Below are 27,342 nucleotides of genomic sequence, written 5' to 3'. Positions count from 1 at the left end.
ATTGCCCTCACAGTCTTGTCCCAGAGAATTTATTTTTCCCATCCTTTGCTGAGTGCACAGTGATGGGCTAGGTGGAGACGCAGGCCTTCGGGAGCTCACAGAAGTGCAGGAGAACTGTGCAGGAGACACAGGTTATGTGGGGTTTTATGCTTCAGGTCTTCTGTGCTGGGAGACGTGAGGAAAGCGCATTCAGACGAAGACCAAGAGAAAAGAAGCTCTTTTCCCATCTCCTTTCACACACTGCACACTCCACACTGGCTCATCCGGACTGCCCTTGTTGCCACCTGGACAGATGTCATCTCTTCTCACAGGAAACCTAAGAGTCACCCCTCTTAACCCACCCAGCTCACCCTGGAAGGAGAAGTAAGGCCCAGCTTCTTGAGGAGCTCTCTGCAGCAAAACCACTCAGTCCTTCAAGGATCACTTTTTCCAAACTTCTTATGAATTATCGGCCTTCCCTGATAGCTCAGTCAGTAAAGAACCCACCTGCAATGCAGGAGACCTGGGTTCAGTCCCTAGGTTGGGAAGATCCCCTAGAGAAGGGAAAGGCTACCCACTCCAGTATTCTGGCCTGGAGAATTTCATGGACTCTATATATAGTCCATGGAATTGCAAAGAGTCAGACAGGACTGAGCGACTTTCACTTTACGAATTATCATCTTATGATTAATATGCAGTTTCTTGCTTTGTGAGGCAGGGCTCCTGTTTGTTTATTCTTAAATAATATCAAAAAAATAATATTTTGATATTTGGAGACCGTATCTGTGTGCATGCTGTTTATGACTTTACATATTTGGGTCTGGCTTCTATATTGGGTTTCCCAGGTGAAACAGTGGTAAAGAATTGGCCTGCAAATGCAGAAGATGCAGGAAACTCAGGTTTGGTCCCTTGGTCGGGAATATCCCCTGGAGTAGGAAATGGCGACCTGTTCCAGTATTCTTGCCCAGATAATTCCATGGATGGAGGAGCCTGGCAGGGTACAGTCCATGAAGTGGCAAAGAGTCAGACACGTCTAAGCGACTGAGCATGCACCCCTCCATATTACTTGCCTGGTCTCCTTTGCTTCTTTCACCTGGCCTTCCATAGCAGGTGTGCCCACCATTCTTAGATCTCTGCAACCATGGAAAGGCTGCTTTTCCCATATGGCCTTGCCCTAGTTTTATGTCAGGGTTGAACTGTGTTTTGAAGCTCGTACTGTCCTTGGGGCTACTGACTCTTAATTGACATGCAGCTTGTTTTCAATTTGGCATTGCTGAGGACTGGTTCACATACAACAAAATGGACCATTTTAGTTGTATGTGTTGACAGGTTTTACAAAGTTATACAGTTGTGAACCCCTACCACAATAAAGATATAGCACACTTCCTCTACTCCCCAAAGTTTCCTTGTGCCTCATCCCAGTCCATTCTCCCCAACTTCCTAGTCCCAAGGAATTACTAATCTGCTTCTGTCAACTACAGATTGGATTTTTCTAGGGGTTTGAACAACCTTGGGAATCAGTTTCTCCAGTCCATTAGGGGAGAGATTAGAGGTTTTAGGTAAACTGAGAGTGGAGAGAGGTGACAGGAGACAGAAACGGGGGTCAGCTGGCCTTGCACACATCAGTGCCGCCGCTTTGGAAGGAAGGGTTGTTTTAGAACAGGGTAGATATACTTGTGTGGGATGTGAGCAGAAGCTGGGTTGTGCTAGGTTATATTCATCACTCTTTTGTCTCCATGAGGCCTATAGCCTGGGTCAGTTGTGAACTGGGTGTGGGACAACCTAGAGAACCTGAGAAGTCCCTGTCCTCTGGCAACTCAGGCCTGTGGGGGAGACAGAACAAAGGCATATAAAGATAAGGGAGGGTGCGATCCCTGGGGTTGAAAGGGAGAGAGGTATGCAGGTTGGAGCAGCAGAGAAACTTCAGGAAGGAGGCAGCTATGACTCGGAGGCCTGCAGTGGAGAGGGAAGGTCAGGATTGGATTGTTAGGGGACGGAGAAGAATTTAAACTCCACTGTTTGTATCAGTGATCAAATCTTCTATTGGCTCCCTCTTGCTCTCAGAATGAAGTCCCAAAAGCTCAACTTCTTTGTATGGCCTAGAAGGCCTTGGCAGGTCTAACCTTTGCTACCCACCTGACTTCAGATCTCCTCGTTGCTCTCTGAAGATTCCTTAGTTCCACCACACCTGAAGTGCCCTCACTTCCTGGAAAATGACATCCATGCTGTCGTTCTCCTCTAAGCCTTTGGCACTGCTATTTCCTTTGACTGCTTGGTACAGTCTTTTCTGTCTGCTCCCACCTGCCCCATGCCAACCTGCCCCAAATCTCTCCTTAATCTCCTGTTCATACATCACATATCAGTTTGCCCAGCATATTCTCCTATCAAGGGTTAAGGTCCCTTTCTGGAGGCAGGATGTAGTGATATCCCCACTAGACTGTAAACTCTGATGTCAAGGATCATGTCTGTCTCATTCACTGTTGATTCCCCTGAACCTAGCACAATGCCTGGAATATATTAAATCCTGAAAATGGGTGGAATACGAATCCTGAATGCTTCCAATTGTTGTTTGGAAATTTTGATCTGGGTGAGTTTGAAGGATAGGAAAGGGTGAGCCTTGGATGAGGAGACTGGTGGGGAGTGATAACAAGGAAATGTGACTGTAGAAGCACACTTTTCTGGGTTTATATTTACATCTGCTTTGGTAGTAAGGCTGTGAATGGTTCAGATTTGAAATATATGTACCTATGCTTTAAGAGCTGGGTGTTGGAAATTGAGGACAAAAATGCTGATGATATAAATATTCTCATTCAACAATTATTTATTGAGCACCTACTATATGCCAGGTATTGTTCTAGGTATTTATGATATTTGTTGTTGCTGTTTAGTCGCTAAATTGTGTCGGGTTCTTTTGGAACCCCATGGACTACAGTCTATCAGGCTTCTCTGTGCATGGATTTCCCAGGCAAGAATACTGGAGTGGGTTGCCATTTCAGGGGGTTCCTTCTTCAGGGGATCTTCCCGACCCAGGGATTGATCCTGTGTCTCCTGCATTGGCAGGAGGGTTCGTTACCATTGAGTCACCAGGGAAGCCCATTGGTGATATAGCAACAAACAAAACAAACACAAATCCCTGCTCTCATGGAGCTTATCTTTTAGTTGGAGATAAATTGTCAATAAACAAATAAGTAAAATATATCATTTGTCAGATGATGATGGGTGTCCTAAAGAAAAATAAGGCAGGGAGGGAAAGGAATAGGAAGTTCAGGGAACCGGAATATTATGGTTTCAACATAGTGGTTTGGCGGGGGAGAGGGGAGGAAGCATTGGCTCATAGAGGTGACATTTGAGAAAGACCTGAAGGCAGTGAAGGAATTAACTGTGTGATATTCTGGGGGGAAGGCATTCCTGACAGAGGGCAAAGCAAGTGTAAAGTTCCTGAGATGGGAGCTTGCTCACACATGTTCTGGATCAGCAAGGAAGGGAGGAGGAAAGTGGCAGGAAATACGGTCAGAGACGTGTTCCCCTCTATTCCAGAGGGTTAATCAAATAACCATGGCATATTAAATTGATCATGATGAAGCTCCATGAATCATAATTTGTAATTAAAATTCATGAACGTCAGGCACCATAAACCAGGACCAGCTCTAAACATCACTGGTAATACCCCAATAACAGAGTGTCCTTCCTGAAAATTTCGAGAATTCCAACTGGCTGCATGTGTATATGCAAGAGGAGTTTTGCATCGTTGCCAAACATTGCCTGGCAGCCAGACTCCTCAGCAGAGAACTGAATTAGAGTCTTCTGTGAACTCCAGTTAAAGGCTAATTTTAGTTTATGACTAACAAGTTTTAGTACTCTTTTATAACTCAGTTACCATAAAAAAAAAAAAATCAAAAGTCTGGAATTTTGCATCATTTTCCTGTAGGAACCAAAGAAAAGTCTTGTATTTTTGGATCACTTCGTGTGATCTCTTCAAAAGCCCCTTTGGGACAATACTTTTAGAAATACTGATCTTGATGAGGTGTAATGAGGATAGGGGTAAGTGGGCAAGAGTGGGTGCAACTCCAGAAGACAGTCTTAGATGATTCGGAGATTTTGAATCTGATGACTAGGCCTGGGATCCACAGAAGAAAGGACAGGAGGAGGTAAGCAGAATCGAAGGCAAGTTGATACATTTCTTTTTGTCCTAAGTAAGATCCTCCCTCTTGTGACTCTTCTCCTCAGTGTCCTCCTTACTTCCTCACATCCTTACACTCTCATCCTCATCTCTTCTTCAAGCCCTCGATCTGAGACTTTGCCCCTTTACTTCCTAAATCTCTTGAATCAGATCACTTTGTTCCTATTCACGGCCACCCCATTAGCCCTGTCTACCGTCATCTCTCACCTCGACAGTTGCAAAAGCTTTGTCAAGCTTTGTCACCGGTACTCCCCTCATCTACCCAGGTCCCTTCCGATTCATTCTCTATACCGTACCAAGGGATCTTTTTGAACTGTCAATCTGATTATGTCATCCCCCACTCAAAACCCTTCAGTGACTTCCTACTTCTTCTAGGAGAGGAACCAGTTGTTTATCTTATTTATTATTATTATTATTACTTATTTGGCTGCCCTGGGTCTTAGTTGCAGCATGTGGGATCTAGTTCCTTGACCAGGGATTGAACCCAGGCCCCCTGCATTGGGAGCTGGGGAGTCTTAGCCATTGGACCATGAGGGAAGTCCCAAAGAGGGACCAATTTTTAAAAAACCCCTCAGGTGCCTATGTGGGCTGAGGCCTGCTTGGGTGTCCAAGCCTTAACTTGTAGCGCTGTTGCCCAGTCGCTGCTGTACTTGGGTTCTTTGTTGTCCCTTCTTTGTGGAACATTCTCCACGCCCTCTCTCCCTCATCGCGGCACTCACTCACAAGACTCCGGTCCACCCCCACAGCCAGCTTAACGGCCTGTGCCTTGTTAGCAAAGAGAGTGACATTTTCTCTATATTTATAGTTTCATTGTCCATGATCTTCTCTTCTAGAGCATGCATCCCAGGGTGTAATTATTCACTTGTTTGGGTAATTATTTTATTACTCTATGTCTCTGCCGTTAGACTGTGAGGCCTTGAGAGCAGGGCCTGTGGATGTTTTTCCCCACAGCTGTATTCTCAGCTCCTAACACAGTGGCCATTACATTAGAAGCTCTCGACGAATGATTGTTAAGTGAACTATGGGATGCAGTTGAGGAAGTAGCGTTGGGTACAGTGGAAGCCTGTGGTTGGAGATCCTAACACTGATTCTGGGGGAATCAGGGAAGATTTCTAGAAAGAACACTATGATTCAAGGTTTGGACAAAGGTTCAACATGTAGGATAAGAAGAACTGACCAGAGAGATTAGAAGACTAAGGAAGAATAATGTTCTTCTGGGGAGGAGGGTGTTTATTGGTTATGTGGTCAGTCATGATGCATCTGCTAATGAAGAGAAGAACTAGACACAGCATTGGATTTGATAATTAGGAAGTCATTGAGGATCTTGGAAACAATTTTAGAGATAAAAAGCAGACTGAATTGAGCTAAGAAGGCATAAAGACCATGTAGACAGGATTTCTTTTTTTTTTTTTTTTCAGATGAAATTAAGGCTTGAATATGTTAAATGCTAAGGGGAGGCATTTGCCTGGCAGAAACAGAGAGAAGTTGAAGATGAAAGAGATAAAATGAAGACTAGAACCAATGTCTGAGGAGGTGGAAGTGGATCAGCTGTGGCCAAGAGGTGGAACACTTTGTAACAGAAAAGGAGAAAGGAGGAAGGGATGGATGCAGATGAGGATAATTCAGAGGCTTAGTGACAGGAAGTTGAAAGAATTTTCTCTTCTCTTTCCCTAGTAGTGTTACAGAATTCCTTCTGGAAGTGAAAACTAGAAATAAATTTTGCCAGTGGTTGTTCCATTTTGTTATGATTACAGTCATGCTATTTTCGGAGTTATGGTCTGAGGTTTTTCATGCACAATTATCAGATTACAAAACAGCTGGGAGCATTTGAGGCCGGAGCTTGGTCACCACCCCCATGCCCCACCCCTCCCCTCGTTTACCGCTCATCACTAGTACTCAGTACTTGCCAGGTAGTCGAATAATAATAGCAGAGGTGTCTTGTGCTTTTCCCTGGGCTCTGCAACCTGCAAGCAGATCCCGAAGAATAATTTTGGTTCTCTGGCTCCAGCTGTGAACAAGCCATGTGAAATTGTTTTTTCTGCCAGCTAGAAATTGGTATGGAGTGTTCAGTTTTCCCAGTTGCTGAGACTGAGTGGTATGGAAGACGTGAGCAAAGAACACGGCTGTTGATCAAACTGGTTTCATTGCTTTGTGTCTGACAATATTTTGTCCTGTTCACAGAGTCTCTGGATTCTGGTTTATGTAGTGTGTTTATGTCTTCCATTTAGCTCCGTTCTTAGATTTGAGAACCCTTGGAGTGGGACCAACTCAACTTTTATTCTTCTTTAGCTGCCATCCTAGCATCTGGTACATAGTAGATGCTTAGTAAATACTGGATGAATAAATAATGACTGAATGAATTAGTGGGTGAGTAAATGACTGATGGGAAAGGTGTGTGCATACATGCCAAGTCACTTCAGTCATGTCCGACTGTGACCCTATGGACTGTAGCCTGCCAGGTTTCTCTGTCTGTGGGATTCTCCAGGCAAGAAACCTGGAGTGGGTTGCCAAGCCCTCCTCCAGGGGATCTTCCTAACCCAGGGATTGAACCCACATCTCTTACCTCTCCTGCATTGGCAGGGAGGTTCTTTATCACTAGCGCCACCCTGGAAGTCTGATGGAAAGGTATGTACTGCAATACTCTGAACCCTAACTTTTCCTTGTAGGCCTGCAGAAGAAGCAACTCATGCCTCCTTTGTTTTAGTCAAAGCACCCAATTCTGTTAATTTTTTTAGGGACCCCACTCCTGACATTAACCTTCTTTTCCTATTTCTATTCCTATCAGACATCCATTTTCTCAGTTACTTATTTTTTCCATGTGTCATATATTCAGCCTCAAATCTTGCTTTGGAACAAATTGGAATACAAATGGATAAAACAAATCTGCTAACCCCTGGACAGACACTTGGATCCAGGTCCCTGCGTCTTTGTTAATGATTCTGTTCCCTCTGCCTGGAATGCCTGAGCCTATCCAACTTCTGCCCTTTATGAGCCTGGTAAACTGTAAGGCACAATATATGTGCCTTTAGCTAAGCTCTGTAAATGGCAAAGAATAGAGGCTCACTTATGTTACCTCAAATACAAGGTGGGATGGGTGGAGAGGAAGGTGTATATTTAGGGGTTTGTGGGTAGATATTATAAATACATAGGTAGCCTAGAATTAGACTCAGAAAACTCTTTGTTCTGAAAAGATATTGGTACTAATTTCTTCCTCCACGTCTCTCATAGCTTCTCTACTTTTCTTCTTCTTTTTAATATTTATGTATTTGCCTGCACTGGGTCTTAGTTGAGGCACACGGAATCCTCGTTGTGTCACACAGGATCTTTCGTAGTTGTGGCACATGGGCTTTAGTTGCTCCGTAACATGTGGGATCTTAGTTCCCTGCCCAGGGATTGAACCCACATCCCCTACATCGCAAGGCAGGTTCTTAACCACTGGACCACCAGGGAAGTCCCCTCTGTACTTTTCTTAGCAACTATATTTCATTCCCTATTTTCATTTCCCAAGCAGTCAACTTTTCTATGGTTTCAGCTCCCTCATAACTTACTGTGTTTTCAGCTCATCATGGCTACTCTGGCCTCTTCTGTCCCGTAAAAGGTCTCCATCACTATCTACATCCCTCCACCAGTTCTCTCTGTGGTCCCAATTCAAACCCTTGGAGAAGAAATCTGATTGTCCTCAGCTTACCTGTTGATGCTAGACTGCATCAAGGAGGGATAAGGTCCTATGACTCTCTAAGGCGCCAAAGCTGTGAAGCAGGGCAATTTCCCTTAGAAGGAGGTATTGTCTTTCCTTGGCTCCTCCGGTGCAGGATATAACCTGCTTTATTGAAAGTAACTTCTACATTGCTTCTGGTAAGTCTTTCTCATACCTTCGGAAAGGGCCTCAGATATTTTCCAACTGGTTGCTTCCATTCAGGGCCGATATTTACATTACAAAAGGTTCTGTCCTTTACAAAAGCCTTTTACTTAAAGAGTTTTTTTTTTTTTTTTTTAATAGCACATTTCTACAATGAATTTTTAAATGCATCACACTATGCATAATTTTTAAAGACCTTGACATAGGAAATATATTGTGGCCATGATGGAGCATTTCATACTGGACTCACCATCCCACTATGAACAGCCCGTAATCCTGGACACAATATGTGAAGCAGCTGGTTTAGGTACTCGCCCAATCTTAAGGGAAGAACACCCAAACATGAGTCACATGTTTACCTTTGCTTTCTGCCTTGGGTCAGTTTCTTCTCTTTTTAAACTCTTTTTTCAAATGTATCATTAATTAACTAATACTTATTCATTTTTTTGGCTGCACTGGGTCTTAGTTGCGCCATATGCCCTCTTTTAGGTGTGGCATGCAGGATCTTTAGCTGTGAAATATGAACTGTTAGTTGCATCGTGCCTGACCAGGGACTGAACCTGGGCCACCTGCACTGGGAGCATGGAGTCTTAGCCACTGGACCACCAGGGAAGTTCTTGGGTCAATTTCTTGATCACGGCTCAGGGAGAGAGATCCGAAGGAGAGCACCGTGATACCAGTGATATCCAATGTTGGGATTAGTAGGCAATGGCTTGAAAGCAGTTGTTAAAATACATTTATGGACTAAAAAATGTATTGTCTTAAAGGATGGGGAATCTAAGCCTCCAAAATGGAAACAATAGAAAAATAAATATCAGAAATGAAAATTTATTGGCTAGTCCTAATAGTAAATGTGAAGATGGACCATTGAAATTATCTAATCTGAAAAACAGAGAAAAACAAGATTAGAAACAATAAAGAGCCTTAGTGACCTGTGGGAATATGTCATATTTGTATCTGTAACTTGTAAGTAACTGGAATCCCAGAAAGAAGAAGAGGAGAGGGAAAGTAGTTAAAAAAAATAATTGTCAAAAATTTCTTAAATTTGGTGGAAAACATATTATTAGCAGAGGTTCAATGAGCCTGAAGCAGGATAAATCAAGGAAAATCAAAGGTAGGTTGCTCACAATCAAAAAACTGAATGCCAAGAATAAAAATAAAATCTTGAAAGTAACCAGAGAAAAATGACACAATGAACAGAATGGAATACTAGGATGGTGACTGACTTCCCGTTGTAAACAAAAGCAGTCAGAAGACAATGGAATGTCATAGTTAATGCACTGAAAGAAAATTCCCATCAAGCCAGAATTCTATGTCCAACAGAAATATCCCTCAAAAGGCAGAGTTTTATGTAAATACATTTTCAGATAAACTAAAACTGACAAACTTTGTCATCAACAGACCTTCACTACAAGAAGTACAGAAAGCAGGACTTCCCTGGTGTTGCAGAGGTTAAGAATTTGCCTTGCAGTGGAAGGGACATGGGTCTGACCTGGTTGGGGAAGAATCCCCTCTTCTCCTACGTCTGCATGGGAGAGCCAAATGCATAAGCCATAATGTAATAAGACCTGTCACAGCCAAATAAATCTTAAAAAAAACAAAAGAAGTATGGAAAGAAGTTCTTTCAGCAGAGGGAAAATAACACCTGATGGAAGCTCTGTCTGTGGGAAGGCCCCAAAAGTACTAGTAATAGTAAATATGAGCCTAAAGATAAAATACTAGATATTTTTAGCTTCTATTAATTTTCTTAAGAGGCATATGACTGTTTAAAATGAAAATAACACCACTGTAAGCTAAAACTTATAATGTATATAGAAATAAAATAGGTAACAACAACCTCAAAGATGAGGTTGTGGTGATAAATGGAATTAAGTTGTGATAAGGTTATTACTTTGCTAAATATGAAGTGGTATGTTATTTATTCTTAATAGACTACGACCAGTTTAAAGTACATACTATAAACCTTAGAGCATAATAAAAATAAATGAAAAAAATAAATAAATAAACCTTAGAGTAACCACTAGAAAGTAATACAAAAAGGCACAGCTAAAAATCCAACAGAGAAAATAAAATGAAATACTAAAAACCTCAACTAACATAAAAGAAGGGAGAAGATGAACAGAGGAAAAAGCAGATGAAAAATAGAAAACAAAGGGGAGAATGGTAAAGACAACCACACCAATACTTTCGATTAAAAGGAAGAGTTTATCAAGCTAGGAGGGAAAATAAGCAAGACCCAACTTTATGCTGCTTGTAAGAAGTATAGTTTAAGTGTAAAGACATAGAAAGTTTGAAAAATAGAAGTGTGGTGAAACATACCATGCAAGTAGCAAGCATAAGAAAGCTGCATGACTATAGTATTATCAGAGCTAAGTAGGCTCCAAGACAAAAAGTATTTCCGAAGAAAAATAGGGACATTTCATAATGATAAAAGATCAATTCAAGAGGTGATATGAAATCTCAAATGTGTATGTACCTACTAATAGCACTTCAAAATACATCAACCAAAAACTGACCAGAGCTAAATGGAGAAATATAAAGGACACAATGATAGCTGGAGATTTTAACACTTTTCGCTCAGTTGAGATATGTAGATCTGTTAACCAACTTGACCTAATTAACGTTTATAGAACCCAAGAACGGCAGAACGTTAAAAAAAAAAAAAATAGACCATACACTGGGACGTACAGTGAGTCTCAATACACTTCAAAATATTAATACCTTACAGGTTTTCATTCAATTCAAATTCAACATCAATCCATGACAGAAAGAATCTCAGTATACTAGGAATAGTTTGACCAAAATGAAATTAAATTAATCATAAATAGCAAATCCCCAAATATTTAAGAATTGATGAATGTACTTCTAAATGTAAAAAACAAAAACAAAGGAAATTACAAAACACTTTTAATTGGATGGGCTTCCCAGATGGCTCAGTGGTAAAGAATCCGCCTGCCAATGCAGTAGATGGGGGTTTGATCCCTGGGTTGGGAAGATCCCCTGGAGAAGGAAATGGCAACCCACTCCAGTATTCTTGCCTGGGAAATCCCATGGACAGAGGAGCCTGGCAGTCTATAGTCCATGGGGTTGCAAAAGAGTTGGACATGAGATAGTGACTAAACAACAACAATGAAAATAAAACATCACAAATTGTGGGGTCATGCTGAAGTTGGACTTAATAAAAATGTATAGTTTTAAATGCCTATTTCAGAAAAGAAAAAAGATTTAAAATCAATGTTCTAAGTTTCTACCTTAAGAAAATAGAAAAAGATGAGCAAATTAAATTCAGAATAACAGAAGCAAAATCTATTTCATCGATTCCCTTTCTTTTATTAATTTATTCATTTATCTTATTGTTTCATAGAAACAATGAGAAAAACAATAGAGAAAATTAACAAAGTCAGAAGTTGGTTCATTGAAAAGATTGATAAAATTGATAAAACTTAGCAAGCTTGGTTCATCAAGAAAAAAAGAAAACACAATAGCCAATAACAGGAATGAAAAATGTGATATCACTACAGATTGTACAGACATTAAAAAGGGTAATAAATTGATATTATCAACAACTTTATGGCAATAAATTCAACAATGTAAATGGAATGGACAAATTTATTGAAAAACACAGATTGCCTTAACACACCAAAAAATGGAAAATATGAAGACCATATCTATTTAAAGAAATTGAATTCATAATTTAAAATGTTCCCACAAAGAAACTCCAGGCCAAATGGGTTTCACTGATGAATTTTATCAGATATGTCAGGAATAAATATAACACCAATCTTATACAGAGAAGGGTACAAGTTCCAATTTACTTGATGTCAGTATAATTCTAATATCAAAATCAAAACTATTATAAGAAGAGAGGATAGACAACATCCTTCATGAATATAAATGCAAAAAAATCTGACAAAATATTAGCAAATCTGTTCCAGTAATGTATTAAAAAAATAATATATCAGACCAAATGAGGTTTATTTCAATAAGACAAAGTTAGCTCAACATTAAAAACTCAATCAATATATTTCTTCACATTGACAGAAAAAAGGGGGAAAAACCATGTGACAACCTCATAGTAGATTCAGAAAAGAAGCTGACAAGATTCAACTCTCTTTGTTGCTCAGTCGTGTCGACTCCTTGCGACCCCATGGACTACAGCACACCAGGCATCCCTGTCCATCACCAACCCCCAGAGTTTACTCAAACTCATGTCCATTGAGTCGGTGATGCCATCCAACCATCTCATCATCTGTCATCCCCTTCTCCTCCTGCCTTCTTTCCCAGCATCAGGGTCTTTTCAAATGAGTCAGCTGTTCGCATGAGGTGGCCAAAATATTGGAGTTTCAGCTTCAATATCAGTCTTTCCAATGAACATTCAGGACTGATTTCCTTTAGGATGGACTGGTTGGATCTCTTTGCAGTCCAAGGGACTCTCAAGAGTCTTCTCCAACACCATAGTTCAAAAGCATCAATTCTTCAGCGCTCAGCTTTCTTCATAGTCCAACTCTCACATCCACACATGACCACTGGAAAAACCATAGCCTTGACTAGATGGACCTTTGTTGGCAAAGTAATATCTCTGCTTTTTAGTATGCTGTCTAGGTTGGTCATAACTTTCCTTCCAAGGAGCAAGCATCTTTTAATTTCATGGCTGCAGTCACCATCTGCAGTGATTTTGGAGCCCCCCAAAATAAAGTCTGTCACTGTTTCCACTGTTTCTCCATCTATTTGCCATGAAGTGATGGGACCGGATGCCATAATCTTTGTTTTCTGAATGTTGAGCTTTAAGCCAACTTTTTCACTCTCCTCTTTCACTTTCATCAAGAGACTCTTTAGTTCTTCTTCACTTTCTGCCATAAGGGTGGTGTCATCTGCATATCTGAGGTTATTGATATTTTTCCCGGCAATCTTGATTCCAGCTTGTGCTTCATCCAGCCCAGCATTTCTCATGATGTAGTCTGCATATAAGTTAAATAAGCAGGGTGACAATATACAGCCTTGACGTACTCGTTTTCCTATTTGGAACCAGTCTGTTGTTCCATGTCCAGTTCTAACTGTTGCTTCCTGACCTGCATACAGGTTTCTCAAGAGGCAGGTCAGGTGGTCTGGTATTCCCATCTCTTTCAGATTTTCCAATTTTCAGATTTTTCTCTTTCAGTTTATTGTGATCCACAGTCAAAGGCTTTGGCATGGTCAATAAAGCAGATGTAGATGTTTTTCTGGAACTCTCTTGCTTTTTTGATGATCCAGTGGATGTTGGCAATTTGATCTCTGGTTCCTCTGCCTTTTCTAAATCCAGCTTGAACATCTGGAAGTTCACAGTTCACGTATTGTTGAAGTCCGGCTTGGAGAATTTTGAGCATTACTTTACTAGCGTGTGAGATGAGTGCAATTGTGCAGTAGTTTGAGCATTCTTTGGCATTGCCTTTCTTAGGGATTGGAATGAAGACTGACCTTTTCCAGTCCTTTGGCCACTGCTGAGTTTTCCAAATTTGCTGACATATTGAGTGCAGCACTTTCACAGCATAATCTTTTAGGATTTGAAATAGCTCAACTGGAATTCCATGACCTCCACTAGCTTTGTTCGTAGTGATGCTTCCTAAGGCCCACTTGACTTCACATTCCAGGATGTCTGGCTCTAGGTGAGTGATCACACCATCATGATTATCTGGGTCATGAAGACCTTTTTTGTATAGTTCTTCTGTGTATTCTTGCCACCTCTTCTTAATATCTTCTGCTTCTGTTAGGTGCATACCATTTCTGCCCTTAATTGTGCCCATCTTTACATGAAATGTTCTCTCGATATCTCTAATTTTCTTAGAAGATTCAGCATCCACCCACAAAGATAAGAATAAAGGCCAAATGAGATTATGTACTTCAAAGTGTTCAGTAAACTGAAAGATGCTTTATAAAGGGAAAGTTTTTTTAGTTTCATCTCTCTGCTGTACACCCTGAGATTTATAGCTTCCTTTCTGACCAGAATTTCATAGGACCTGGACAACACACTTTTCAACTATTCAATAAATGCCCTCAGATTGAGACTCAGTCGGCATGCACAGCAGACCATGATATAATAATAAAGTAATAACACTGCCTCTGGTACTTGAGGGCTTACTGAGTGCTGGGCTCTGAGTAAGGTTCTCATCATGCATTGTTGTATTTTATCCTCACAGCAAATCTAAGGAAAGTACTAATATTTTTCTCTGCCTTATAAATGAGAGAATGAGGATTAGGACATAAATACCTTGCTCAAGGTCGCACATGTAGTTGGTGACAGAATCAGGAATCCAGCCCGGCTTACACTAGAGCTTCAGGTTTTAAACCCTACCCTGCCTTGCTGTCTCTAGCCTTATTTGGGAAGAGGCCCATAGCTTTGGCTTCTTCCCTCTTGGTCTTCCAGGGAAGCATGAATTTGGTCTCATGTTCCTTTTTCTGCATTCTGAGCGCTATGCTAACACTGCATTAATAGGGGGAAAAAAAAACCCAAAACTACCCTCTTTAACTGTATTAACTTTTAAAATTCTTAATTAGCATTTTAAATTATAAAACTAATGCACATTTACATTTAAAATATTAAAACCATGAGAATGAGTATAAGGTAAACTGCATTTTTTCCCTTCCCTGCAACTCCCGAGTCACATTCCCTGGACCAAACCACTCTCAACGGAATCTATATTATTCTTCCAGAAATTTCATGTGTGCATAAATTCTTACAGTAAGATGATGGGTCATCTGTTTATGTAACTTGCTTGTTTATTTAAAAAAAAAAAAAAAAGCTTGGAGGCTTTACGTAACAATACATAAAAGTTACCTTATTCTTTTTTTTTTCTTTTTTCTCATTCTTTTAAAAATATACATACCATCCCATTGAATGGCTATACCATAATGTATTTCACTAGGCCCCTATCGATGAATATTTAGTTTTTTTTCCCCCATTTTTGAAATATTACCAAAAGGCTGCAGTGAGCAGTTTTGTACATACATCTTATGCATATGTATTATAGTATGCATAAGTATACTTATGCATATAGTATGCATATAGATACAGTATATATATAAATACTATAGTATTTATATAGGAAAAATTCAAAAAGGCAGAGTTGCTGAGTTGAGATGTATATGCATTTGAGATTTTGGCAGGTATTGCCAATTAACCCTGCATGAGTTGGCATGCCCGCAATAGTGTATGATAGTACCTGTTAGCGTTTATCTTTGTTGTTGTTTAGTCACTAAGTCGTGTTATATTCTTTGTGACCCCATGGAAGCACAACAGGCTTCCCTGTCCTTCACCATCTCCTGGAGTTTGCTCAAACTTGCCCATTGAGTTGGTGATGCCAGCCAACCATCTCATCCTCTGTTGCCTCCTTCTCCTCCTGCCCTCGATCTTTCCCAGCATCAGGCTCTTTTTCCAGTGGGTTGGCTTTCTGCATCAGGTGGTCAAAGTATTGGAGCTTCAGCATCAGGCCTTCCAATGAATATTCAGGGTTGATTTCCTTTAGGATTGACTGGTTTGATCTTGCTATCCAAGGAACTCTCACCTAGTGTTTCAAAATTTTGAGATCTCCTTCAACCATACTTACTGAGCACCTTCTGGGTGCTTGCACTAGGCTCAGGGATTTGAAATGCAGTCAGTGAAGCTGGAGGAAGATTTGTTGGTAAATTACTGTTCCTTTGGGACTAAGAGCTTTTACCCTTTTAGAAACGGAAACTGCAAGCTGGTGAGGTATTTAGTTTCACTTTAGCTTAATGGAAACCTGTTAGGGAGTTTTAAAATAAGGACCAAGACAACTGAAATGGTGAACAAAATCTCCTGGGGCCCCAGGAAGGAGGATTCAGTGTCTGTGGGTTTGCACGCTTCAAAGAGCTGCTCTTTCCAGAAAAGAACACATTTCATCAAGGAACTCTTGGGTAGACATGTGAGCTGCTGAAGACTTGTAGTCATCCCTAGAGTAAGTGCTTCCTAGTAAGCAAAGGGACAGACAGATCCTGCATGGCTAGGGCAGAGCAGGGTGTGTAAGTGGGAATAATAACACTACCGGCAGTCCTTCACTGGGCCCGGCCTTAACCGGCCAGGCACTGCAATTTGCACTTTATGTACATTGACTCATTGAATCCTCATAACTATGGGCTATGATTGCCTTCAGAGGGCATTGGTATGATGCCCATTTAAGAGATAAGGATACTGAGGAGACAAGTAACTTGCCTAGCGGATGGCAGAGAAGGGACTCAAGCCAGGTATGGTTGACTTCAAAGCCCATATTTGGGCCCCATGGATACATCTGAGCACATACTTGCTTTTAAAATAATATCTTCATAATAGGGATCAGTTTAAGAAGTTTTGATCTCCTGACTTACCCCTAAAATATATTCAGGGACAGCTGGATTGCTTACACTGTGCAGTATGTCGTGTATCAAAACAAGTCTGCGTGCGTGCTCGCTTGCTTCAGTCATGTCCAATTCTTTGTGACCCTATGCTCCTCTGTCCGTAGGATTCTCCAGGTAAGAATCCTGGAGTGGGTTGCCATGCCCTCCTCCAGGGGATCTTCCTGACCCAGAGCTAGAGCACCTCTTATGTCTCCTGCATTGGCAGGGGGGATATTTACCACTCGCGCCACCTGGGAAGCCCCAAAACAAGTCTAAGTGCAGATAAATGCCCGGTGTGAGCTAAGTGGCTTCAGTTGTGTCTGACTTTTTGCAACCCCATGGACTATAGCCTGCCAGGCTCCTCTGTCCATGGGATTCTCCAGGCAAGAATACTGGAGTGGGTTTCCATGCCCCCTCCTCCAGGAGATCTTCCCTAGCCAGGAGAAGAACCTGTTTCTCTTATATCTCCTGCATTGGCAGGCAAGTTACCACTAGCGCCACCTGGGAAGCCCCAGATGCCCAGTAGGTGGCAATAATAATCATCTGTTACATTGAACTTTCTTTTTCAAAGCACCCTTCCATGGCTGTGGCAGGAAAAGAGTTGGAGATGTGGTGGATGCCATGTTAGGGATTTGGGGATTCCACTCGTGAGTGACGGAGAGCCCTTAGAGGCTTTAAAGTAGGAGAGTGATCAAGTTTACGTTTTAAGAAGATTACTTACAGTGATTAAGAGTTTGGGTTCATGTTCTGGTCAGCTCTGGGTCAGTTGCTTCATTTTGCTATGCCTCAGGGTCCTCATCTGTAAAACAGGAATAATGATGTTATAATCCTTCCCCACAGGATGTTTATGGAGATTAAAGGAGATCATGTACATAAATTGCTTAGTAAATGACTGGCTCAGGGTCAGTGCTCAATAGCTGAAAATGGTGATAGATATAATTATGAGAGTGGAGAGAAAGTGGAGTTAGGGTAATCAAATGTAGTTTGGCAAGAGGGAGTAAGGACTTGAATTAAAGGGGGATATGAATGGAGAGGATAGTTATAAAAGATATTAAAGTGATAGAATTGTTAGACTTAGAAATATGATGCTAGTAAAAGGATGAGGGAAAGACAGGTGACTGATGGCTCCCAGTTTCCAACCTGGGTGCTTGAATGGTCGTACACTTGAGTGAGATCGGAAATACTAGAGGAGATGGAAGTTTGGAGTGGAAAAAAAAGATGATGGTTGGGGTGTAAAAAGAACACAATGAGGTTGATTTTTTAAGATACTGAGTTTGAGTACTCTGTCACAAATTTGAAAATCTAAGCTTTGTCATTTGAGCTTCAAGACAAAGAAGAAGATGAACCTGTGGGTGGGCATAAGAGCACCCAGGAGAATGTGTAGATACAGAAGACGAGGGGGTCAAGCGCCCGTTCCTGGAGGGATCAAGGATGTTGAGAAAGAACTATTGGGGGTGGAGAAGTTTCTAGCAGGAGCAAGGAAGCCCTCAGCAATGCCAGGTCCTGTAAGAGAGCTGAGAAGTAGCCTCTAGGTGGTGGGGTCATTACCAGTTCCTGCCTTCAGGATGCTCACACTAAAATCTCTTAACAGTGAAAATAGAAAAGTGCTTTACTATGAAGGAGTTCAGGCTGGGAAATCTGTTATCCCATTGATCATCAATTACTCTGATTGCCCTGGTGGCCTGGTGGTGGGGGCGGGGGCACCACTCCTTCACGGGCTCCTCCCTTGACTTCACAGAATGACTGAAATGCCGCGTCCAAGAGTAGAGGGTCTTCTTTGGTCAGTGTTTTAGAATGGGGCCTCTCCCTTGCTGGGATCGCTTGGCTGCCTCCGATGTGCGCTGCATTTTCATGTTTCTTTTCATAATTCTGTCCCCTTTTGCAGAACAAAACCTGGAGACAACGGAGTATTTGAAGTTATATTTAGTCCTTCATCTCTCCACAGCCAATGCTAATGGTGGTGATGTGAGACAGGGCAGATCCCTGCTCAGAGTGCAGACAGAAAGAATAGAGGGAGGTAGGAGAAAGGTCATGATTAGATGATGGAACTAGCAGAGGCTAGCTGGGTAGGGTTTTGTTAGGCCAAGATAGTGGGAGCCGAGATAGGGCTTCCCAGGTGGTGCTAGTGGTAAAGAGCCTGCCTGTCAATGCTGGAGATGTAACGGACGCAGGTTTGATCCCTGGGTCGGGAAGAATGGCAACCCATTCCAGTATTCTTGCTTGGAAAATCCCGTGGACAAAGGAGCCTGGCAGGCTACAGTCCGTGGGGTCGCAGAGTGGGTCACGATTTAGCACGCATGCACGCACAGAGTAGGAACAGGGAGGGAGAAGGAGAAGACGGCATTCTTGGCAGGAGGGATGGTAAAAGCAAAGGTGCAGGAGTGGGAAAGCAGAGGCCAAGCTCAGGAAATGTGAATACCTTGCTGGTTTGCATCTCAAGAGTGGCGGGAGAGCAGGCTGGACTGGAGATGCGGGATTGCATGATAGAGTTCTGAGGGCCAGATGAGGGACTTTGGGCTGTCTTTTTCTGTGGTTTGACAGCTTCTGGGAGGAACCCTCAGAAACCTTTCAGGAATACAGGCTTGTCTGCCTCAGGCTTCTCCTTCTGGAAGACCAACAGCCCAAGGTGGTGGCCTGACATTCAATCTCCTTTGTCATGGTTGGGAAGTCAGGGCTGCAGCTGATTTCATTGGCCTGTTTTGCATTTATTATAGTGTGGCTTTTACAGAGTGTTAATTGAAATATTTCCAACTGCCAAAAACAATTACACTCAAATTGCCTTGTCAGTTCTTTTATTGCCAGATAAATGTTTTACAGACATATTTACGGGGGGCAATGGTAACTGGATCTTGTTTCCTATTTAGGGCTGGCAGCCTGGGGTGGGGTTGGCCCTCCAGTGCTCTGTCGTGGGCCAGAAAACTGTTGGACATTGTGGCGCTTCCATCTCATTACCTTAGGGATTAGAGGCTCTTCAAAGGAAAGCCGCTTTCTGGCTCATGTGGCTTAGCCTCAGAGGAAGGTTCCCATCCCAGGAAACCTAGGCGGCCTGGCAGAAATCTGAATCCTGCTGCTGCCCTCCCAGCAACAATCCCTGCCTAAGCCAGGACATGCCCTTCTGACTCTCTGGAATCCCCTCCCCATCCACCATCAAAGCCTCTCCACAGCCCCTGCCATGGAAGAATTGGGAGAGTCCTTCCGGTCTAACCCCCTCACTTTGCATTTGGGAAACTAGGACCCAGAGACCTCGTCTAAGATCACTCAGGTGGCCAGCGAGAGCTGGGAGCCAGGGTCTCTGCCTGGAGTGCCAGGCTGTCACCAACATGTGCCCTTTGGTTCCTCGACTACCTTGCCCCCTCCTTCAAGGCCTAGACCTGCTTCTTCCAAGCTTACCGCTCCCCTGACACACACATCTCCAGTCTCCACCGATTTCCTTCTTGCTCCATCACCTGAAACAACTATTTGTTCAGTGTCTATACTGCAGGGTCTTGTTTTATTTCTTTGGTGGAGCATTTTATAGTTTCTGTTATTGTTCTGCTCTTGCCACTTCACATGCTGTTTTCCTCTTCTGGACAGCCTTTCTGAAAAACATTTTCTCCACTTGGATAACCCATACTTGTCTTTTGATATTGAGCTGAGAAATAGCTACCTCAGTGAGCCAGACACCAGGCTGGCTAGGTGTCTCCATGCGTGAGCACCCTGGGCACGTGTCTCTACTGCTGGCACAGAGCAGACTTTCAAGAGAACATGCTGAGTGAATGAGTGAATAAATAATGAGCACTGATCACGTGCTTCTGTCCTCCATGGACCCTGAGCAAACAGGGGTAGGGACCTCATCTCTCTTCATCTTTGTCTCACTGCCTAGGTTAGTCTTTGACACATGAGTAGATGCTCAACAAATGTTTATCTAGTTGAATCCAGCATGCTACTCTTGGGACTTCCCTGGTGGGCCAGTGGTTAAGAATCTGCCTGCCAATGCGGAGGACACAAATTCGATTCCTGTTCTGGGAAGATCCCACATGCCACACAGCAACTAAACCTGTGTGCCCCGATTACTGAGCCTGTGTGCCACAACTACTGAAGCCTGTGTGCGCCAAATCACATGCTCTACAACTAGAAAAAGCCCACATGCAGCAACGAGGACCCAGCACAGTCAAAAATAAATAAGTAAATAGATAATTTTTTTAAAAAGCATGCTACTCTTGGGAACATAAAATTTTAGCATGCTAGAACTGGAAGGTCATCATATCCAATCTTGTGCATCTTACAGTAGATGAGAAAACAGGCTTCAAGAGGAGAAACGTTTTCCCAGGGTCATGATTACTAAGGGGTTTGATGGCATTCATTCATATATTCAATAAGTGTTTTGAATACCTGCTATATTCTGAGACAGCAGAGTACCCAAACCTTCATCATAAACAACTGTTTATAAATATAATCTGCCCTCAGAATCCCCTTAATGCCTGGCACAGAGATGAGCACTTAGTATATGATTTTTTAAAATGTTTGTTGAGCTAATTGCAGATAAGAAATGCCAGGCAGTAAGTTACCCGGTTGCTCTTCAGAGATCAGTCTCACTGATGCTGGAATCAGGTTGCCTCAGATATTGGGCCTCCTTGGCTGGGCACCTGTTGCTGATGAGAAGACTGTGAGATTTGAGGAAGCTCAGTGTCGCTTGTCTTTGAGGTCCTTGGGCAGAAGCCCCCCTGTAATTCTCTTTCTGATATTCCTGTGGAGAGTCACTTATGACTTATCTTCTGTTTCTGTTTTTTTTTCAGAGCATCAACATAGGCAGAGGAACGAGGAAGAGAGTAAGTGCTGAGACCATGCAGTTTCTCAGCAAAAAACTAACAGCATTTCTTCTGTTGAAATATTAGTTATATCTTTTTAAAGAAAAGCAAAAGGATGTTAAAATCACCCTTAAACCTATCGCTCTGGGAAACCTCTTAGTTAACATGTAATGCTATATCTTCCCAGATATTTCAATGCACATATAAAAATTACATGTATTTATTTTTAAATGGAGTCAAACTGAATGTTCTTTTACTATCTGCTTTTTGCATACTAGAGTACTTTCCATTGTCAATAAATATACTTTCATAGAATCATTTTAAATTAATGCACAATATCTTACCTTATGTTCATTAAGGCCATTCCATAATTTTGTTCAACCATGCCCCACTGTCGGACATTTAAATATATCCTCTTTTTCACTATTATGATCAACCCTCCAACAAACATTCATGCTTTTAAATCTTTAGGCCTATCCTTATTTTTTTTCTTAACATAAATTTCTATATATAGAAATTTGGGTCAAAGAGTACAAATAATGTGTCGGCCAAAAAGATAGTTCAAGTTTTTCCTTAACATCTTATGGTAAAGCCCAAACAAACACTTTGGCCAACTCAATACTTATTAGACTTTTGATAAATATTTCCAAATTGCTCTTTAGAAAGGTTGTACTAATTTACAAGTGCCCATTTTCCCACAACCTCGCCAACAGTGAATATTGGTTTTGTCTGTTTGCTTTTCTTTGGTTTTAAACAGTTTTTTTGTTTCATTTTGTTTTGCTTGCTTGCTTGTTTTTTGTGTTCAAAATGCACTGGTTAGGATGGTTTCCCATCCATCTGGATTTAGGGTGCTTTTAGTGCTGTCTCTGTCTGAAGGAGCATCCTTCTGTAAGCTTTGCAGTTCCTCCTGTAGGCTGGCTGAGGACAGTAGAGCAGCCAGCACATGAAGCTATTGTTTGTGCGTGTTCACGAAAGACAGCGGTGATTTTATAGACTCCTGGGCATTTCACATCCATGAAGTAGGAACTGGAGCTCTGCACCAGGAGCTTCTTCTTGTGTCTCCTCTTCTGGACAGGGATGAAGGAGATCCTCTGTGTGTTCTCATGGGGAAGAGGTCACCGCCCTTCACCAGTTCAATAATGAAAAAATTGCATTGTTTTATTTTGCATGTCTTTGATTGCTAGTGAGGGTGAATATTTTTTAATATGTCATGGGCCACTGTGGCAAGGTATTTAACTGTCTATCAGGGAAGGGGAAAACTTCTACTTACTGATTTTTTTTGCTTCAAGGCTTTGATAGGACTATGAGGCTTCAAGTTAAAAAGTACTGGGAGTATTATTGTAAGAATAACCTTAAGGTGGCAAACTGGAAGGCAAAATGTGAATCAGAGTTGAAGTAGCTTAAAGAATGGCTGGGGGCCTTTTCACAGCTGGTCCTGGCTATTAGCTTCCAGGCTGCATGGGAAGCAGTAAGAATGAGCGGGTTCTGGTCTCGCTCCTGGGGCCAAAGACCCACCACAGTATTCCGGCTAAACCCAGACTCCCAGGACTGAAGTGGCCATGATCCTCCAGGCAATGAGAACTCTTGTCTGAGCAGTTCCTTTGGACCCTTGCATGAGTGCTGTCTCGTATGCTTTGCGTTCTATGTCTTGGGGCAGAGCTTGGCTTCTGGGAGGATGGTGAATGAAAGGGCTCCCTGCAGTTCTGCTTGCTTGTCTAAGCAGGTAAGGCTCTTGTTTCTCATGTGAGGTTTTTGTCCAGGATGAAGACTCAGGGACTGAAGTAGGGGAAGGGACAGATGAATGGGCACAGTCCAAAGCCACAGTTAAACCCCCTGACCAACTGGATTTGACTGATGCGGTAAGTGAGCAGCATCTTACTCCCACCCCTTCTACCACCTCCAGCCTTGGAGATGGACTCTGCACAGAACCTAGGTTGCCAGATGTCTGCTTACATCCCAGGGTATCTTCAGAGGGGGTGGGGGCCTCTACATTTGACCCTCTGGGTATTTCTCTCCCTCAGGAGCTGAAGGAGGAGTTCACCCGAATTCTGACGGCCAACAACCCGCACGCACCCCAGAACATCGTCAGGTACAGCTTCAAAGTAAGTCATCCTCTCTGGGGTAGAGGCCTCTGGGTGCTCCTTGGCTTGGTGACTTGCTATGTTGCAAAAGCCCCTCGGCTCTTTTTAAAAAACTTTAATTTATTTCTTTCTGTGCTGGGTCTTTGTTGCTGCACGCAGGCTTTCTCTAGTTGCAGCGAGGGAGAACTACTCTTTAGCTCTGGTGTGAGGGCTCCTCATTGCAGTGGCTTCTCTTGGTGCAGAGCATAGGATCTCGGGCAAAGGCTTCAGTAATTATGGCATATGGGCTCAGTAGCTGTGACTCACTGGCTTAGTTGCTCCACAGCATGTAGGATCTTCCTGGACAAGGGATCAAACCCATGTCCCCTGCATTGGCAGGCACATTCTTAACCACTGGACCACCAGGGAAGTCCTGCCTCTCAGTTCTTGCAGAAATCACCTTTAAAGTGAGTTCTCCGGCTGAAACCCTGAGATTTTACATGGCATTTTCTAGAGATTTTTGAAATTTCTTTACGAATCTTCCTTCGGTCTCACTAATTACATTGTTTTAAGTGCCCCGCAGAGCCACTATTTTCAAGAACCCTGAAGTGAATAATTTGGTAGGAAAAGTGCTTTTCCAATGTATGTAATGTGTTAGTCACTAACACCAATCACTGGGTCTCCAGGGGCCAGTGTACCAACGTCAGGTCCTATATTAGAACTTTTACATAGGATATCTCATTAATCCTCAGGTTTCTTTGCTATTGGAACGATTTTTACCTTCATTTTATGGAAACCAAGGGTAAATAGATGAAACAAATTACAAAAGTCACATAGCCAGGATTCAAAGCAAAATTTGAACTAGTTTGATTGACTCTAAAGCAACATTACACTGCTTCTTTAAAAAAATGGTATGTATACATACATACACACGTACAGATACAGAGTTTTGAATATATAAAAGAAATCTAGAAACCCATGGTAGTAGTTTCAAAAGATTTTTTGTTGTTGTTGTTGTTTGCTTCAAAAGATTTGAAAGAGCAATGAATATACAATGGAAATTAAACCTCCTTCTCCTGTCCTTTTCCTTTGGGATAGCACACTATGAACAGTTTCTTTCTCTTTTTTTAAAAACAGTTTTATTGAGATACAATTTTTACATACTATAGAATAACCCATTTAAAAGTGTACAATACAATGACTTTTTGTATATTTGTAGATTATACAACTATCACCACAAGCAATTCTAGAATGTTTTCATTTCCCCCCAAACCAACCCCATACCTCTTAGCTGTCACTCCCTAGTTTTCCATTTCTTCCAACCTTAGGCAATCACTAATCCCTTTTTCAGCTTTAGGGATTTGCCTCTTCTGGACATTTCATACAAGGGAAATCAAATAATATGTCATCTTTTGCGACTAACTTCTTTCATTTAGCATACTGTTTTCAAGGTTCATCCATGCTATAATATGTCCTGGTATTATTATTGCCAAATAATATTCAACCATATGACTATATCATATGTCATTTACTCAATTGAATGTCCACCAATTGATGGACATTTGGACTGTTTCTGCTTCTTGACTATTATGAACAATGCTGCTATGAATGTTCGTGTACCAGTTTTTGTGAATTTTTTTGTGAACACACTGCTGTTTACTCAAGATTGAGTAGGCACCCCCTCCACAAAGAGGTTGGGACAAATTCAGGTGTATTTCTTGAGAGGTCCCACTCGTGAACTGTGCTCATGGTGTCCCTCAGGCAGCCCGTTAAGGGGCAGGGGGCGGGTGGCAGAGAAGCTGCCTCAGGTCCCTGAGCTTATGTTGGAGTGCAGCGGGCTCTATGAGCTCCTGTTCTTTTGGCCTCCGAAAGAGGATCTCTTTGGGACTCAGTGGGAGGCATGCTACAGGCAGAGGATTGGTGTCAATGCACCTCTCTTGCCCTCTTGAAGGCCCAGTTATTAGAAAAGATTCCCGTGAGTCAGCTGCCAGCTGGGTAGCCGTGGGTTCCCAAGCAGGCCCACCTCCTCTAACCTTCTAACAGCCTCCCAGGCCTGCCTGGCATCCCTCCCACAGAGCTGGCCTCCGAGTCCTTCCCTGAGATCTAAGAGCTTTAGGTCTCCAAAGCTATTACTTTCCCTTGGAGTGCTGGCCTGGGGAGGCAGAGTGTTCAGATCTAAGCAGGCCCCTCCTCCTCGCACAGAAGCAATGGAATCTGAATTCCGTCCCTAAATTGAAGAGGAAGGTCCTAGTCACTATTGGGGACAGGATGAAGGTGACATCTCAAAGGACAACTGTATGGATAATTTATTCCCATGGACATCTCCATTGTCAAAATAATAGCTAGTGTTTAACTGAGCACTTATTATGTGTCAGACACTCTGTTTCAAGGGCCTGATCGATTGCTTTCATTATTTTCAATACTTAACTATCCTGCAAACTACTCATTCTCATTTTGCAGATGAAGAAATTAAGGCTTAGAGTGGCTAAGCCTAAGATCACACAGATAATAGGGAGCAGAATCAAGGTTTGGATCCAGTTCTGCCCACACCCATAGACCATGCTCTTAAGCACTGCACTGTCCCATCTCCCCATCCATCTGTGTTACTGAGAGAGGAAGAGCTTTATGGTGACTTTTAAAGGTAGAGTGTCCCATTCTGTGTGCAGAAATAGTGATTCTTTCTGTTCTCCAGGGACAGTTGGGCCTGGTACCAGCCCACAGGTTGGTTTCCTCTGTGGTGAATTTACCCCAGTGTGCCATACAAAGGTAATACTTTTCTGTATGACTTGAAAAGGGTTGGGGACTTCCCCTGTGGTCCAGTGGTTAAGAATCTGCCTGCCAATGCAGCAGACACAAGTTCAATTCCGGGAGGATCGCACATACCTCAGAGCAACTAAGCCCATGTGCCATAAGTACCGAGCCCATGCTCTAGAGCCCATGAGCCACAACTACTGAAGCCCATGACCCTGCAGCCCGTGCTCCACAGTAAGAGAAGACATCCGTGCACCACATGAGAAAGCCATGCGCCACAACTAGGGAACAGCCCCTGCTCGCCGCAACTAGAGAAAGCCCCCACGCAGAAACGAAGACCCAGCACAGCCAGAAATAAATAAAATAAAATAATATAAAAAAAGGAATGGACCCCTGATCTCAAACTTTAGGGTTAGGATGCTGATCACTAAGGAGGTAGCCTGGAGGAACCAGACTATAAGCTTTATAAAAGCAGGGGTCATATCTGCTTTTGCTAAGCTTTGTATCTCTAGAACCTAGAAAATACTTGGTACACTGTGTCTATTCAAAAAGTATTTGTTGAGGAAGGAATGAACAGGTTGCCTGTGCTTTAATACTAGCCATGTTTCTCATTTGCCATGAGACTTGACAAGTGCCAAGCCCCAATCTTCTCTAGATTTTGGTGATCCTCTTAAGGGATGGGGGACTTGGTGTCTCTGAGGATCTATCTAGCCCTGGCATCCACTAAATAGAGTGGAGAAAAGGCCAGGTCAGGTGTGTCTGATGACTATGTGTGACCTCTCTGAGTTCTGGTAAGGCAGGCAAGATAGAATCTCTTGACATGGACGAAGGAGTCAGTGACAGGTCAATTCAGAGCTACTCAGAGTTGGATGAATGTATTTTAAAATATGTCTTTGACAGCACACATAAAGTAAAGAAATTAGAACATTCTCGAACACCATATACAAAAATAAACTTAAAATGGATTAAAGACCTAAATGTAAGACTGGAAACTCTAAAACTCTTAGAGGAAAGCATAGGCAGAACACTCTTTGACATAAACTGTGGCAACATATTTTGGATCTGTTTCTTAAAGCAAAGGAAATAAAAGCAAAAAGAAACAAATGGGACCTAATTAAACGGTTACCTAATTAAATGGTTACCTTTGCACAGCGAAGATAACTGTTGATAAAACAAAAAGACAACCTACTGAGTGGGAGAAAATATTTGCAAACGATATGACTGATAAGGGGTTAACTTCCAAAATATACAAACAGTTCATATAACTCAACATAAAAAAAACAACAAACAACCTGATGGGCAGAAGACCTGATTAGACATTTTCCAAAGAGGACATGGAGATGGCCGTCATGCACTTGAAAG

General features: G+C 42.3%; 1 protein-coding gene and 1 pseudogene across 1 annotated transcript in view; one reads left to right on the top strand and one right to left on the bottom strand.

Moving 5' to 3' along the window:
• Nucleotides 1–27,342, top strand: part of DNAI1 (dynein axonemal intermediate chain 1) — a 67,486-nt gene that overhangs the window by 639 nt on the left and 39,505 nt on the right. Inside the window, exons 2-4 of the mRNA XM_043870526.1 lie at nucleotides 21,158–21,190; nucleotides 22,930–23,028; nucleotides 23,191–23,271. Of these exons, the coding sequence (XP_043726461.1) occupies nucleotides 21,158–21,190; nucleotides 22,930–23,028; nucleotides 23,191–23,271 (213 nt within the window). The remainder of the gene's footprint in view (nucleotides 1–21,157; nucleotides 21,191–22,929; nucleotides 23,029–23,190; nucleotides 23,272–27,342) is intronic.
• LOC122709869 lies at nucleotides 22,024–22,730 on the bottom strand (annotated as a pseudogene).

Source organism: Cervus elaphus, chromosome 16 (genome assembly GCF_910594005.1).
Source record: "Cervus elaphus chromosome 16, mCerEla1.1, whole genome shotgun sequence".
NCBI classification, from domain to species: Eukaryota; Metazoa; Chordata; class Mammalia; order Artiodactyla; family Cervidae; genus Cervus; species Cervus elaphus.
This window is presented reverse-complemented; position numbering and strand designations above follow the sequence as displayed.